General features: G+C 39.2%; 1 protein-coding gene across 2 annotated transcripts in view; it reads right to left on the bottom strand.

Annotated features, from left to right (window-relative positions):
* The window catches only part of u2surp (U2 snRNP-associated SURP domain containing), an 88,428-nt gene that overhangs the window by 46,564 nt on the left and 27,244 nt on the right, over positions 1-14,620 (bottom strand). For both annotated transcript variants that reach the window (XM_069897380.1, XM_069897381.1), the window contains 5 exons: positions 5,186-5,253; positions 4,658-4,773; positions 2,364-2,396; positions 2,192-2,274; positions 162-327 (listed from right to left, as the gene is read on the bottom strand). In XM_069897380.1, coding sequence (XP_069753481.1) covers positions 162-327; positions 2,192-2,274; positions 2,364-2,396; positions 4,658-4,773; positions 5,186-5,253 — 466 coding nt within the window. The remainder of the gene's footprint in view (positions 1-161; positions 328-2,191; positions 2,275-2,363; positions 2,397-4,657; positions 4,774-5,185; positions 5,254-14,620) is intronic.

The following is a 14,620-nucleotide window of genomic DNA, read 5'->3' as shown; positions in this document are numbered from 1 at the left end:
CACAAAGATAAAGAAAAGCTAGCACATGCACAAAATCTATTTTTGCGAGAGACGAAGCTCAAACAACAGGTTAACATTTCACTCTGGTACATACATAAACCAATCTGCATCTCCTCTACAGTAACTTTCACGTTACTGTAAATTTGATTTTTACTACTCACCATTTAGATTTTTCAAAGCTCTTTCAGCATCTCTTCTATTCATATATGCTACAAATCCACAATTTCTTTCTCTGGCTCTTTCTTCTTCTGTTCTGGGCCACATAATCTTAACACTAGCCAAGGGGCCAAAGCGTCCAAATTCCTGACATAACATTTCTTCATTCATCTGTACATCAGAATGAAACATCATGCACATCAACTAAATTTAGATGGTTCAATTTCATTTCCTGCACACCAAAATTATAACATTTCACCAATATAATTTTCTAATTAGTCTTCTGTTAAGAATACAAATAAGGTACCATACCGTACAAATTAAATCTCTTTACAAATGATAATTGCTTTTTTTAAATTATTTGGTACTTTTTATGGAAATTTTTAATTAAATGTAGTATTTTGTGTGTATTGGCATAGGTATTGCATTTTTCAAAGATTTCATTTGATTTTGCCGAGTGGATTCCTCAAGTTTTCTAACTTCATGATAGAATTTTATTTTTGGCTTATTTTTCAATAAAAAAACAATATTAGTCTCTGCAGACTAACTGCCAATAGATATGGCAACATGTTCATGGAGAACCATTCAGCAGGTTGAATGATGTAAGAATTGAATGAGCAAAGATATTGTCAAATAAAGATGGAAATAAAACAGCTTTCACCAATTACCTTGCCTAATAACTTGATGAATAATAACTTGTCTCAAGTGATGCATGGTTGGGACCTCATCACTAGTTTGTTGATTATTAAGTTGTTTTGCTCAGCTTCAAACACTGGATCGTAACTGGATATGCTGAACTCCAAATTCATCACCAATAAAAGTCACCAGGTTTCATCATAATATTCTAGTGAAGGGCCTCCCTTTAGGTCAAATCCTATTCAATTTATCACATTAAGACCTTTATGCACCACTCTCTTTGAACAATTTTTCAATGCTGAAGACTGGTACAGTGCCAATGACCTTGGTTCAATTCTGATTTTGGGCACTTTGTGTGGAGTCTCCATGACTGCACTGGTTTTTAGCTAGGTGCTCGAGTTTCCTCTCAAAGCCCAGATACACAGATTGGTAGATTAACTGGACACTGCAAAATTTTCCTAGTGCATAGATGAGGAGTTGAAGGCAATGTGGGGACAATTTTTTAAAAAATGGGATTAATGTAAATGGTTGATTGATGGTCAATGCAAACTTAGTAGGGCAAAGGGTCTGTTTTCAAACTTTATCTGTAACACTTTCCCTCTTTATTCATGGCCCGTTCTTCCAATCTAGCTTTTCCCTTTTGATAGCGTTGCTTAATTTTATCTTTTTTATAATGAAATAATTTACTCCTGCTCCATTCTACTTTTGATTTTTTTTAAATTATAATGCTATCAAAACAAAATGTGAAAAGGGTGATCAAAAAGTATTCATTAGTATGGGAGTAGATTGATTAACATGGAGGAGAGATAGAGGAAAAACTAAATTAAAGTCCCTTTCACACTTGCCAGTGATCCCAGGAATCGAATGCCAATTGGCATTTAAAGTGGCAAGTGTGAAAGCAAAATCTGCTGAACAATGGCATCAGGTGACATCATCTCATGTTGGGGATTGCCAGTCTCAACCCCTAGTACAATACTCGGCGTCTGCAGATGCTGGTGTTGAGATCAGGCAAGTGTGAAATGGGCAGCAACATTGCAGACACTTCAGATTAAAGGTAGAACAGACCAAACAGCAGGGATTAAACCCTTGCAAGAGTGTCCCAGTTCGAAGTGGTCTAGTGTCAAAGGCCAAACCCCTATTCCTATCCCGGGACACTGAACGGCCAATTTACTGGGATGTGAAAGGGGTTTAAGATAGTGCCAATCTGAATTAGCAAAGTCTGTTTATCTCTTATCCAAAAGTCCAAGACCTAACCAACAGATGTCTCACTAAATACAGATCCATCAAGTTACAATTTTCCCCTCATCTGAAGCATTTCATTTAAAATTTCCATTTAAGCTCTAAATACACTACAAGGTGATAATTGCAGCGGTATTATCAATCAGAATAAAAACTGTACCTTCGGATTAATGTTACCAATATATAAATTAGTTGTGGTTGGATCTCCTGCATCATGAGAACCAGGAGTAAATTCCTCAAGAGCTAAAAAAAAAGACAAAATATTTTAGTAAACCTTTCAAAACCAAAACCAGAAGTTTAATATTTTCAAATTTTAAACCAGTGATAATCACCATTTGTTTGTCTGTTTCGCCTTGAAGATTCAGCTGTAAAGAGAAGATATTTCAATGTCTCATGTTTTAAAGTAGAAACACATCTAGACTAATAAAAAAAATGGCCATTTGGCGCTGGTGACTGCAAATGCAAATCAGATCCACCCAAATGAACTTTTGAATTCCACAAACAAGTGGCAATTAGCCTTTTCAGCCTGTGATTACCAGACAATCTCAATTGAATTCCAAATTCACTCAACAACTAGTATTTACAGTTCTATGATGTGGAAATAGGGAAATATTTCTCTAGATTGGATACATTTTTAAGAAACAATTAAGGTTCAATAAAAAGATGTTCAAGAACAAAAAGGGCAAATGATAAGACAAAATAATAAGATAAGTATGCACAATGATTATTTTGCACTCATATCTGGCAAATAGCATTCCAGACATTCTGGGAAAACAATGTTAAACATAGAATATTTTTAACATGAACAAAAGGAAACGAACAAAAGCGTGACGACCCTCAGGACCAGATGGTTACTTAGGCAGTGCTAAGAATGCTACAGGCACTTGTCCCAAGTTCTCAAATTAAAAAGCATATCTTTAGAGAATAAAATTGTATTACAGAAGTTTGTAAATAATACACTATTATTGTTGAAAAAGATCAGAATTCAAAGTATATTTTTGACCTGGTTTACAATCTGTTGACATTAAGATAAAGGAGGGGAAACAGGCAAATACACATGGCAGGACATGACCAATGGCATCCCAACTAGGACTTAGTGTGGGATAGAAAGCCAGATATCTACATTTTCTGATAACAACCAGCACTGCAATTTACTCGCTCAAAATACACCGTTCACAAAGACGACTAGAAATAGGCCATTTATTCCTCACATCTGTGCACCATGAACAATGTTCATGGCTGAACTTAGAGCTCAGTGTCACCTTTATGTACTAGTCACATTTCACAAATGACAAAAATCTAATGATCTCAATCTTCAGCAAATCTCCACAGTCCCCTGGAATATATAATTCCAAAGACTGGGTGAGGAAAGTTCTTCCCAACTCAATCCTGAATGCCACCCCCCCCCCCCCCCACCCCCACAACACCCCTACTATTCAAGTGGTCTTGTGTTGAGCATTTTTGACCTATGAATTTTGGATACATCCATCTGCTTGGGAAATATCATTCCAATCTATCCTGTCAAAGCTCATAAAAATTTAATATTTCAACAAGATCATTTCTCATTGTTATAAAGTTTATGAAGCCCTGTCTGTTTAATCCCTCCTTTTGGAACAATCCTCCCATTGTCAAGAACCTGAAGTTAAAAGAATGTGCAAATGAACAAAATAATGCCAGAGTTTTAAATGGGAGCATGTCCACTTTTGATCCAGATAGAATAGTACTGTATCTAACACAATGACAAGCTACAAAGTGTCCAAAGGGTGGTGGTCTCTTAAACAGATTAAAAAATTATTTTCTCTAATTACCCATGATAACAGTTAATAGGATTCAGGTCATTTCAGCTAGAATCCTACAGAACAAAAGGGTAAAGATTCTTCTCTTCTTATACAATACATTATTTATAACTGAAGAATGTGTCAACAGCTCTGGATACCACAATGTCAGCAGCATTTATTGACCACAGAAGGAGAGAAGTAGTAGGTCAGGTTGGATAAAAAAATACTCAACACAAGACCACTGGAAAATTTGACGCGATACTACAAAAATTCAAGCTGAGTTCATGCACCCTCTACTGTTCAATTATAGGATGACATCCTATGTAACCAAGATATTGACACAGAACACAAGAATACTGCACACTTTTGTTGAAGTATCCATATGTCCCAATTATAAATACAATAAAAGGCTGGTAATCCGTTATCTGACCATTCGGAAATACCTATTGTTCAGTACCTAACAAACTTTACATTGGGAACATGCTTCTCAAGTTGCATTTAAACTCGGGAGAAAAACATGAAAGTCTGCAGCCACTGTGATTGAAGTAAACACACAATGCTAGAGAAACTCAGCAGGTCAAACAGTGTACATTATAGAGTAAAGATACAAAACCAACGTTTCAGGGCTTGAGGACTTCATCAAGGTACCTTTCCACAGTGAACCTGGTGCCAATCATCATTTCTCTACCAAAGAAACTGCAGCCACAGGATATTATGGTTCAGGTTTTATACTTGGTTTTACCCCTCGTTTTAGGGTAACTTTTTAAGGTTCAAATACAGCCTTATTTGTCAACATATTTAGGAGAAACAAATGGCATTGGATAGAATTACAAATATATTTTACTCACAAGAGCGACGGCTTTGTGAAGAGTCTTCTGATGGCAGAGGTTCAAATCGACTGGGTCTGAAAGGGGCATCCTTACTCCCTTTTGTTTTCTGCCTTTCATCACGTTCTTCTTGGATTCTGAAACCCATATCAAAGCCTTTTTATATAATGCAAATGTTGTTGGCTGAAAAATGCTGTTAAATTGGTGAAAATACAGGACACCAAGTCCTGGTTATTTGTAAGTGGCATACACCCTGCAGGTATTAAAAAAAAGCAATGCTATCAAGACCCTCTCCTTTCTACTCAGTTGGTTTCCAAAATAAATAAAATATGCTGCATAATGTCCTGAAAGGATCATCATGCATTAATCAAAAATCAAAATGTTTAAATACCCAAAATGATATTAACTAAGAAACTACTTCCACTTGAAACATTCATGCAGTAATAATGTTAACAATGTTAAATTACAAGATTCAGTTATGTAACAAAAGACCCCTCTCACATCTCACTTTTCACAATTAGTCGAGAAACTTTACAAATATTAACTTACTGCTTTAATTCCTCTTTGAATAGTTCCAGGTTACTTTTCTTCTTCTCCTTTTCACCCTTCTTCAGGGGCTGAAAATAATCCAGTTAATTGACATTTAAAAACAAAAAATTTTCATCAGGATTAAGGCATTTAAGTTGTAGAGTTAAAAATGAAATAAACAGCACATGCTTTCAATTTCAGTTAAAAAAAAATCAAGTTATTCCATAACTGTTATATGCAATTAATTTATCCTAGATACACATCCTCGGCAAGCAGGATTATGGCGAATCCCAAGGCATTTTATACATACATTAGAGGATAGCTTGGGAGAGGGCAGGACACTCAAGAAAAAAAGTGAATTTATGCTTGGAGTCAGAGGAAGTGGGTGATATACTAAAGTGAGCACTTCATATCAGTACTGTATTCACCAACCAGAAGGATATAGAGATAGTGAGATTAGGATGAGTTATACTGATATTCTACGGCATGTTGATATCAAAGTGGGGGTGGCATTAGGTCTTTTGAACATTAAGGTGACAGTTCCAGGGCTTGATTAAATCTATCCCAGGTATTGAGGCAAGAGGGGATTACTGGAGCCCTGGCAAATATCTTTGTATTCTCTTTGGCCACTGGTGAAGTTCCAAAAGACTGGAGAAAAGCCAACATTTTGTTACCTTGTTTAGGAAAGGCAAATTATAGGCTGATGACCTTCACATCAATGGTAGCAAATTGATTGGAGAACATTCTTTGGGATTTGAAAAGCATAGACTTCTCAAAGATAATCAGAACAGATCTGTACAGGAGGTCATGCCATACAAATTTTACTGTTTTTGAAGAAGTGACAAATATGATTGAGGGATTAAGGCAGTGGATGCTGTCTGCATGGAGTTTAGTAAAGCATGAGTTTAGTTCCTCATGGTGGGTTGATCCAGAAGATTAAGGTACATAGGATTCATGAAGATTTGGCAGATTGGATTCAAAAGTAGTTTCGCAATACAAGAGTGGATGATGGTGGAAGGTTTTTTTATTCTGTATGGCATTTAATGACTAGCAGTGCACGACAGGGATCAATGCTGGCACCAAGACAAATAATTTTGATAAAAATGTAAGAGGGCTGATTTGTAAATTTTCAGACAAAAAAAATTGCAGAGTTGTGGGTAGTCAGGAAGCTTGTTGAAGGATACAGATCAGTTGGAAATACAGGCAGGAAAACAGCAGATGGAGTTTAATCTAGACAATAGTGTAAAGTATTGCTCTTTTGGAAGACAAATGCAAGAGGAAAGAAAACAGAAGTGACTATACCCTTCGGATCACTCAGCAGGGAAAACGTGGCGTGCAATTCCATAGCTTCGTGAAAATGGCAACATAAGTGGATAGGATGGTAAAAAAGGTGTAAAGTGTAATTGTCTTTAATTGTTCAGGGAATTAAGTCTTATAGTTGGCAAGATGTTGCAGCTGCATTAAACATTGGTTTGACCATATTTCAAGTATTGTGTACAGTTCTGGTCATCACATTACAGGAAGGACATGGAGGCTTTGGACATTCACCATGATGTTGTCTGGATTAGTGAGCATTTAAATGAACAAATATGGAATTTTTTTCCCCCCTCTGGAGCATCAGAAGCTGAAGACAATCTGATAGAAGTATATAAAATTATGGGAGGCCTGGCTAAAATGACTATTATCAAGAATAGTCTGTTTTATTTTTTCCTCAGGGTGGAAATATTACGTACCAGAGACCAAAGATTTAAGTGGGGGAAATATTTAAGGAAATTAATGAGTATTTGTGTAAATCACAGAGTGGTCAGTGCCTAGAACATGCTGCCAAGAGGTGATGCAAGCAGATATAATAGCAACATTTAAGAGCCACATTGACAGATATGTGAACAGGCAATGGAATGGGGCATTTGCAGGCTGGTTGGATCAGTATTATTTGGGATCATGATCAGCGCAGACATCATGAGCCAGAAGGCTTGTTCCTGTGCTGTACTTTTCTAAGTTCTGTCATTTCAGACAGTAATGAAACATAACCTGCTAAGAATAGATTAAATTGTATTGTTTAAATAAGCTAAAGCAAAATATTGCAGATACTGTAAATCTGAAACAAAAACAAAATGCTGGAAATATTCAGCGTTAAGCAATATGTCGGGAGAAATGTAGTTAACATGTTACATCAGTGATCTTTCATCATAAATTCAGTTGAAAGAAACAATATCTCATTTGTTTATGAAGAATCTCTAGGGAATATATACAAATACACTAGGTGCCAATTTGGTGAAAGCATGGCTCTCTCATTCCAAAAAGAGACCATTCCTTGCACTATAAATAACAATTTAAATGTTGTGTTATTAATCCAAAAAACTCCAAAACCCATCAGCAAAAGAATTTCACCAAGACAATGGTTACTTAAAATTGCTTTTAATTTTCTTTAAACATAATAACAAGATCAATCTTAAACTATTAACTTAACCCCCTTCTAAATCTAAGTGCATATGTAATGCGTATATATTCAGGAAAGTTCTTTGTTTCATAGTCTAATCATTCACTTTTCACTTCTCCAAGTATCAGGCAATATACTGTGCACAGAATTTAACATTCATGAATCTAAACCAAGCTCTGGTTTTTAAAGTTAAATGGTTACCATTCGGGGAGGTTCTTGTTAGTTTCAGCGAGATGTTTGTTGCTTGTTGGACACACACAAACTGATTTCCTCCAATCATTTACTTCAGTGTCTTGCCAAAGAAACTCTCCCATCGTGGGTTTTCCAAATGATAACCTCTTCTTCCAGGTCACCAAAGTTCCTCTTATTTCCCTTATTTCACTCTAGCTAGCCATTTCCTCTTGTAAGGACTACAAAGGTTTTGAACAGGCTGAACTCAGAACTCACAACCCTTCTTCAAAATGGGGCCTTTCAACAAGCCATCCAGCTTGCCACTTTGCAGCTTCAACTGCTACTGTAAAAGAATACTGTTTGTTCTTTCCCCCCTCTCTCTCTCTCTCTCTGCTTGTTAAAACCAAAACCTCTCCCAAGGCTCCAAACTCAATCTTTGAAAGATCTCATCAGCACTTGAGCCCGGACTCTGTTTCAATTTGCACCTCCTTTTGAAGTTGTTTCCAAAGCAGCTCGATTGTCTCTGCAAAAGTCATTCAGAGCCTCAACATCTAGCTTCAGCAAAGCTCTTGCATTTTAACATTTTGTGAAATGTTACTCTGTGAAGTGACCTACACTAAACACCTCTCCCCTCACAATCTATCTCTTTTAAAGTCATATTTATCCATAACCATAATAATACAACCCGCAACAATTATTAATAGTATTGAGCTTGCCGGACACAAGTTGAATTAACGTGGAGCAAAGGCAGGTAGATAGAATCAAGATACAAATTAGCCCTATGGTTAAGGTGATGAAATAGATTGCTGGCTAGGACTTGGGACATCTTTACATTTTTGTTTTGAATAATGAATAATATCTTTTAGCTCATAATAGGCAACAGCCATATAGTCTTGATAGTTCAGAGTAGCTTGCACATTTAAAGTGAAATTTGAAACCCACAAATTAATTTAAGGTCATTCTAAGCCGATCCAGTCTGACAACAAAATGCAAATCACTTAACCATGGAAGGAGAAAATTATTTAGGAGAACATTTTCTCTTTTGTTTTTTACCTATCATATTTTTCAGTATACAAGTCTACCCGCAGATAAATCGTCTCCCCTTTTTCAGCCTCATTTTAATGATTTTATCATATAATCGGGCGTGTAAGTCGATCCCCAAAAATTGCGATGACTGAGCTGTTGGATGTTGGCTGAAGGTGGCTGTTATCATGGAGACTCCAGCAAAACGTCGAATGTATGAAGCAAGTTTATTTGTGTACAAGTAGAGTTGGGAAACCCTAAAGAAAAAACTCAAAATGGGGGTCGACATATGCCAGATATACTTTTGACACCTTAAATTAGGTCACAAACTGTTTGACACTGATTCGATATAAAAGTCAATCCTGGAAGTGCCAATTTGACATATTACTTGTCCCTGGAAGCACCTCACATCCCCACTGCTGGGCTCCACCATAACCCACCCAGACATTCTACAATTGTAGAGGCAGAGGTCGCCGCTCCTTCTCGGGGGAACGAGGTCGCCACTCCTGCCACATAGGTCCAAAGTTCTTGCTCCCGCCAGGAGAAAGAATTCATCACTCCTACTCAGGATAATGAGGTTGCCGCTCTTGCCCAGTAGGCCAAGGTGTTTTTTTTTTTTAAAAAACTTACCTAATTTACAGCTTTAATACTTGGCAATTGGGGTATTTTAAAAGATTTTGTGTTGTGGCTGGGAGGCCTGGGCAGCCCAAAAATTGGGGAGGGGGGCAGGGGTTGACTCATACACCCGATATACCACAAAACCACAAAAATGAGGCTGTTGGGGGAGGGGGGGGGGGGGAAGAACAACCCATCTGCTGGTCAATTTATATGCCAAAATATATGGTAAAAGTAATAGGAATGGCCAAGAATTTTAACAGTTCTACTGTTGCAAGAAAATGTGATGTATATGAGAAGTTGGTAAGAGATTGGAGAATGAAAGAAGAGACATTAAGAAAAATACCAAAAAGGCAATGTTTGATGAGAAGAGGAATCACTTGTTGGCCAGAGTTGGAAAATAATGTCACAGCATGGGTACATGAACAGAGGCAAAGTCACACCCAGAATGCAGTAAATATTTTGAAGCTACAGTAGGCTGGTGCAACCATTTCAGGAACAGAAAAAAATCTAATATTATGACAAAAAACAAAGATTGCTCAGAAATGACCAAAAGATCTTGATTATAAAGTTGTAAATTTTCACCAGTTTATTATACGTAGCCGGCAAAATCACCAGTTTGCATTGGCAAATATTGTAAACGTGGATGAAGCCCCCATTCATTTCAACATGATAGACAATAGAACTGTGCAAACCAGAAGCACAGGCCATGAAAGGACCAGGTTTACGGTGGTGTCATCGTGCATGGCCGACTGGACAAAGTTAAGACCCATGGTAATCTTCAAGCGCAAACCTAAAATAAATTCCCAGCAAGTATTTTTGCACATCATGGCAGTTATCCCAGGTGGTTTGAAGTCTCTACTGCAGGGGTGTCAAACTCAAATTCACAGAGGGCCAAAATTAAAAACTTGGACTAAGTCGAGGGCCGAACTAAATATTTATTGAAAATTTTCAACAACATCTGCATGTTTTCTCTTCTTTCAACATATGTAATGTTAAACTTTAGGATATAACTTTAGGAGGATAACGTTACAGGTCAGGAGTAGGTAGCTCAAGTTCACCCTTTGCTTGACCTGAGGGAAACCTATTTGGTCCCTGTGGAGATGTCATCAGCATTCACAGGCTGTGTCCATTTTGGCCTGCATCAGGACTCAGCATTTCCTGCTCACTCCTCAGGCTCTAGGCCTCTATTCACCCTCGACCCACCATCCCTCTACCTGACCAGTCCTTTACCCAACCTCTACTCACCCCTCACTCCACTTGCTCTGCCTCTACCCACCCCATCCTATACACGCCCCTCTACTGCCTCTCCCCTCAACCTGCTCCTCCCTCTACCCGTCTCTCACCCTCTAATCACCCCTCCCCTACTCGCCCTGCCCCTCCCCTTTTACCTCTTCCCTATCCACCCCTCCTTCTACTCATCCCTCCCTCTAACTGCCCCTTGCACCACCATAACTTCCCCTGCCCATTACTCCTCACCTACACCCTCTGCCCACCCCTGCTTACCCACCCACTCAGGCCCAGCACACTGGCGATCAGCCTTTGCGGAACAGCGGGGGCCGTGCGCAGCCTGCCATGTCACAGGAAATCACAGGCGCTCGCCAATCCACCACACCGCTCGACAGGAGGGAGAAGTGACTGGTTGTGTGGGGAGCCTTCCAACTGGCTTGCCGGCTGATGACATCGACAGACTTCTCGTGTTACAATTTTGTTTTCCCCGTTCTCAAAGTTTGCACGGTCAACCTGCAACACTCTTGCTCCCACCGCGTCCCGTGGATCTGATGAAGTTAAGAAGTTGAACTAAAATGTTGCATGCAGATTGAGATTAGTCATTTATCCAGGATCAGTTGCACTTGGGTTTGTGTGTATTTTAAAAAAAAATGTTCTGATGTATTAACTGATCTTGTGCATTTGTTGCATTGATAATTGAGATCAAGGCTGTGCTGTCCTCTGAGGTTGTCTTGTGTGCTCAACTAGATGTGAGGGGTGACTGCTTGAAAGGTGTTAATGCACCTCACAGTTGTAAACAGTATCTCTGCCAATATGTAACAACTTGAGAGAAAATTAGATTTCTTTCCAATTCTCTCCTATAGAGATATCTAAATAAATGGTCAAACATAGTGTTCATCAAGCCATTGTTTTAACCAATCCTCAATAAGGGAACAAGTGGTCTCTACAAAATGACTGGCGGGAGTATAGTAATGGAAAGTGCAGGGGCAAGTAATAAACTACTTTCTTTCTAGGGAGACATTATGTAGAAAAAAGTAATTAACCTGAACTGTAAAGGAAGGGCTCAAGCCCAAAACGTCGATAATATAGATGACTTCCTATTGATGCTGCAAGACTTGCTGAGTCCTCCAGGATTTCTGTTTTTAAACTACAATCACAGGAACTGCAGACTTCAGTGTTTCACTTCTGAAATGTTAACCGTTTCTCTCTCCTCAGTTATTGGGTGACCACTGAGTGTTTCAGATTTCTAATATTCATAGCAGTTTGCTCCCAAGGAAAGATGCTTCATTAAGACTCATTATCACATCTCTTGAATGGTCAACAGCTTGTGATGAGGAGAGAGTAGATCTCTGCGTCTGGAAAGATACTGCAGGTGGGAGGGCTTTACATTGCCAAAGTACTAGAGTGCCATCAGTTCTGAGAAAAACGAGATATGTTCACGCCAGACTTCAAGGACCAGTACAAAATAGAAACATTTTGATCGTGTCATTGGGAGGGGTTTCAAACTCAAAACAAATTGATTCAGAAGGATGATATACAAAGTTGGAACAGGAAGATAGGACCTAACAAGAAAGGTCAGAAGCCCAAAACAAAGGAAAGAAAGGGCACAATAAAAGAGTTTGGTTAAGCTTTATAATATGCAATGCAATGTAAATTAAGAAATGGGGCAGTTTCAATACAAACTGAAAAGGCTGGATATCTAAAATTGCTTCATTCAATGTTGCTAGAATATGCCCAAAAGCAAAGTTTCATTGGAACAGTGAAAAAGGCCAAAGATACAAATGTCAGAGTTGGAAGGGAATGTATAATTATTGCAGTCCAACAAAAAAAAGCCAAGAATCATGTTTGCAAACTAAACAGAATTTCAACCCAGCAGCACTCGAGTAGTTTAAAAATATTAGCTATAGCAAAACAGTCAATTAGAATGGTTATTCTGAGGTTGAAGTGCTGTCCTTGAGGCCCATGGGCATATGTTTGAGGCTTTGATGGTGAGGCTTCAGCGAGAAGTCCGACCAGTGACAAAGTACGGTAAGATATTTTCCTTTTTTATTTTAACCTAGTACCAAATTCAAAAAGGTAGAGATGGCAGTCAGTGTGGAGCAGTATAGCCTTCCCATGATCTTCAGGAGACCAGTGAGAAGACAACTACATTTGTGGGAAATGTATACAATTGCAGCTAATTGCAGAAGAGTTGGAGCAGCAATTGGACTCCCTGAACACACAGAAGGCAGAAAGCACTTGAGAAGAGTTACAAAGAGGTTATAACACCAAAGGTTCAGCCAGGAGAATATGGCAGGAGATCCCCTCTCAAGTAAGTATCATTTTGGATACTTTTGAAGAAGATGGTTTCTCAGGGGAAAACAACAGCAGTAGCCAAATCAATAGCATTAAGACTGGCCTCTGGCAGAAAATGTCAAAGTCTAGTCAAGTGGTGGTGGAAGGGGGACTCAGTGGCATTTCTGACAGCAAGGGAGACACAAGGGTGGAACATTCAGTGGCAGGGTCAAGTACATCTCCATGTAGCACGTTGTGAAAATGAAGGGTGAGCAACCAGAAATTGTGGTCCATATTTGTACCAATGACATTGGGGCTGAGATAAAATCACCTCCAGAATGAATATAAGGAGTTACCCACATGGTAGGTCATCCAGAAGGTTAGAACATTTGATATTGCTGGGTAGGCTAGAAAACTGGATTCAAAATAAACTTGATGGTCAGAAAAAGAGGATGGTAATGGATGGTTGATTTTCACGTTGAAAGACTGTAGCCAGTGGATTGTCACAGAGATTGGTGCCAGGTCCTTTATTGTTTGTCATCTATATTAATGATTTGGACTAGGATGCAAATGACATGCTTACTATGTTTGCAGATGACACCAACATTGGTGATATTGTGGAAAGTGAAGGTGATCTATTGTTTCAGGTTACAATAGAGATCAACTGGGAAAGTAGGCAAGTGAAAGGCAGACAGAATTTAATACAGACAGACAAGTGTAAGTGATGTATTTTAGGAAGTTAAACCAATGGAGGATATACATGGTGAATAGCAGAGCCCTGGAGATCATTGTTGAACACAGCAACCTTGGGTAAGGTTCTCTGCCCTTACGTCAGGAGACTTACTTTCTTGAATGTGCCGGAGCCAGCTATGAGGCGCCGAATGAAATCACTCACAGGGGAGAATAATCAGCGGAGCGCTGCACTCCACATGAATGTACAGTTGAAGCAAGCAACTGGTTAGGGGTGGGCTGATGACGCCAGCAGCCCGTGACCCATCTCCCCACACATCCCTCTCCCTCCATGACCCTGTCAGGGGCGGGGAGGCTGGGGGGTTGGCGAGAGCCACCAAGGGCTGTGACAGCCTCATTTCAGCCTTCAGGGCTACTCTCTGCTGCTCAAAACATGGCAGGGAAATGGCCGACTTCTCTACCCATAATCCCCCATGCAGCTGGAACTGTTCTGGGGGGTAACAGAGTGGTTCCAGCTATGTGGGGAATTATGGGTAGGGAAAATGGTCATTGCTCTACTGCATATACTCCAGAGGGCGCTATAAGGTGCTGCTTGACATGAATGCGGCACAGGAGCAGCCTTTTAGGGCTGCTCCATGAAAGGCAGTTTTATGTTTTTCCCTCCACACTTGTAGCCACCAAGTGGAGGCCTGGCATGAAAGGGCCTAACATGAGTAAACAGGAAGGCATATCATGTATTTGCCTTTATCAGCCAAAGTAATGAGTAAAAAAGTTGGTAATTCATATCACAGGTGAGATAAACATCAGTTAGGCTGCATTGGGAGTATTGTGTGCAGTTCTGGTAACCACCCTGGAGGAAAGATGCAAGTATGCTAGTGAGGGCACAAAAATTCACAAGGATGCTGTCTGGATCAGAGGACTTGAGTTACAAAGAAAGATTGGATGGGCAGTGTGACAGAGTGTATAGATATGTTTTTGGGACATAAAACAGATCTTATTTGAAATACTGGAGC

The sequence above is a fragment of the Narcine bancroftii genome, chromosome 9, assembly GCF_036971445.1.
Source record: "Narcine bancroftii isolate sNarBan1 chromosome 9, sNarBan1.hap1, whole genome shotgun sequence".
NCBI classification, from domain to species: Eukaryota; Metazoa; Chordata; class Chondrichthyes; order Torpediniformes; family Narcinidae; genus Narcine; species Narcine bancroftii.
Note: the sequence above shows the minus strand (reverse complement) of the source record. Positions and strands in the feature narration are given on the sequence as shown.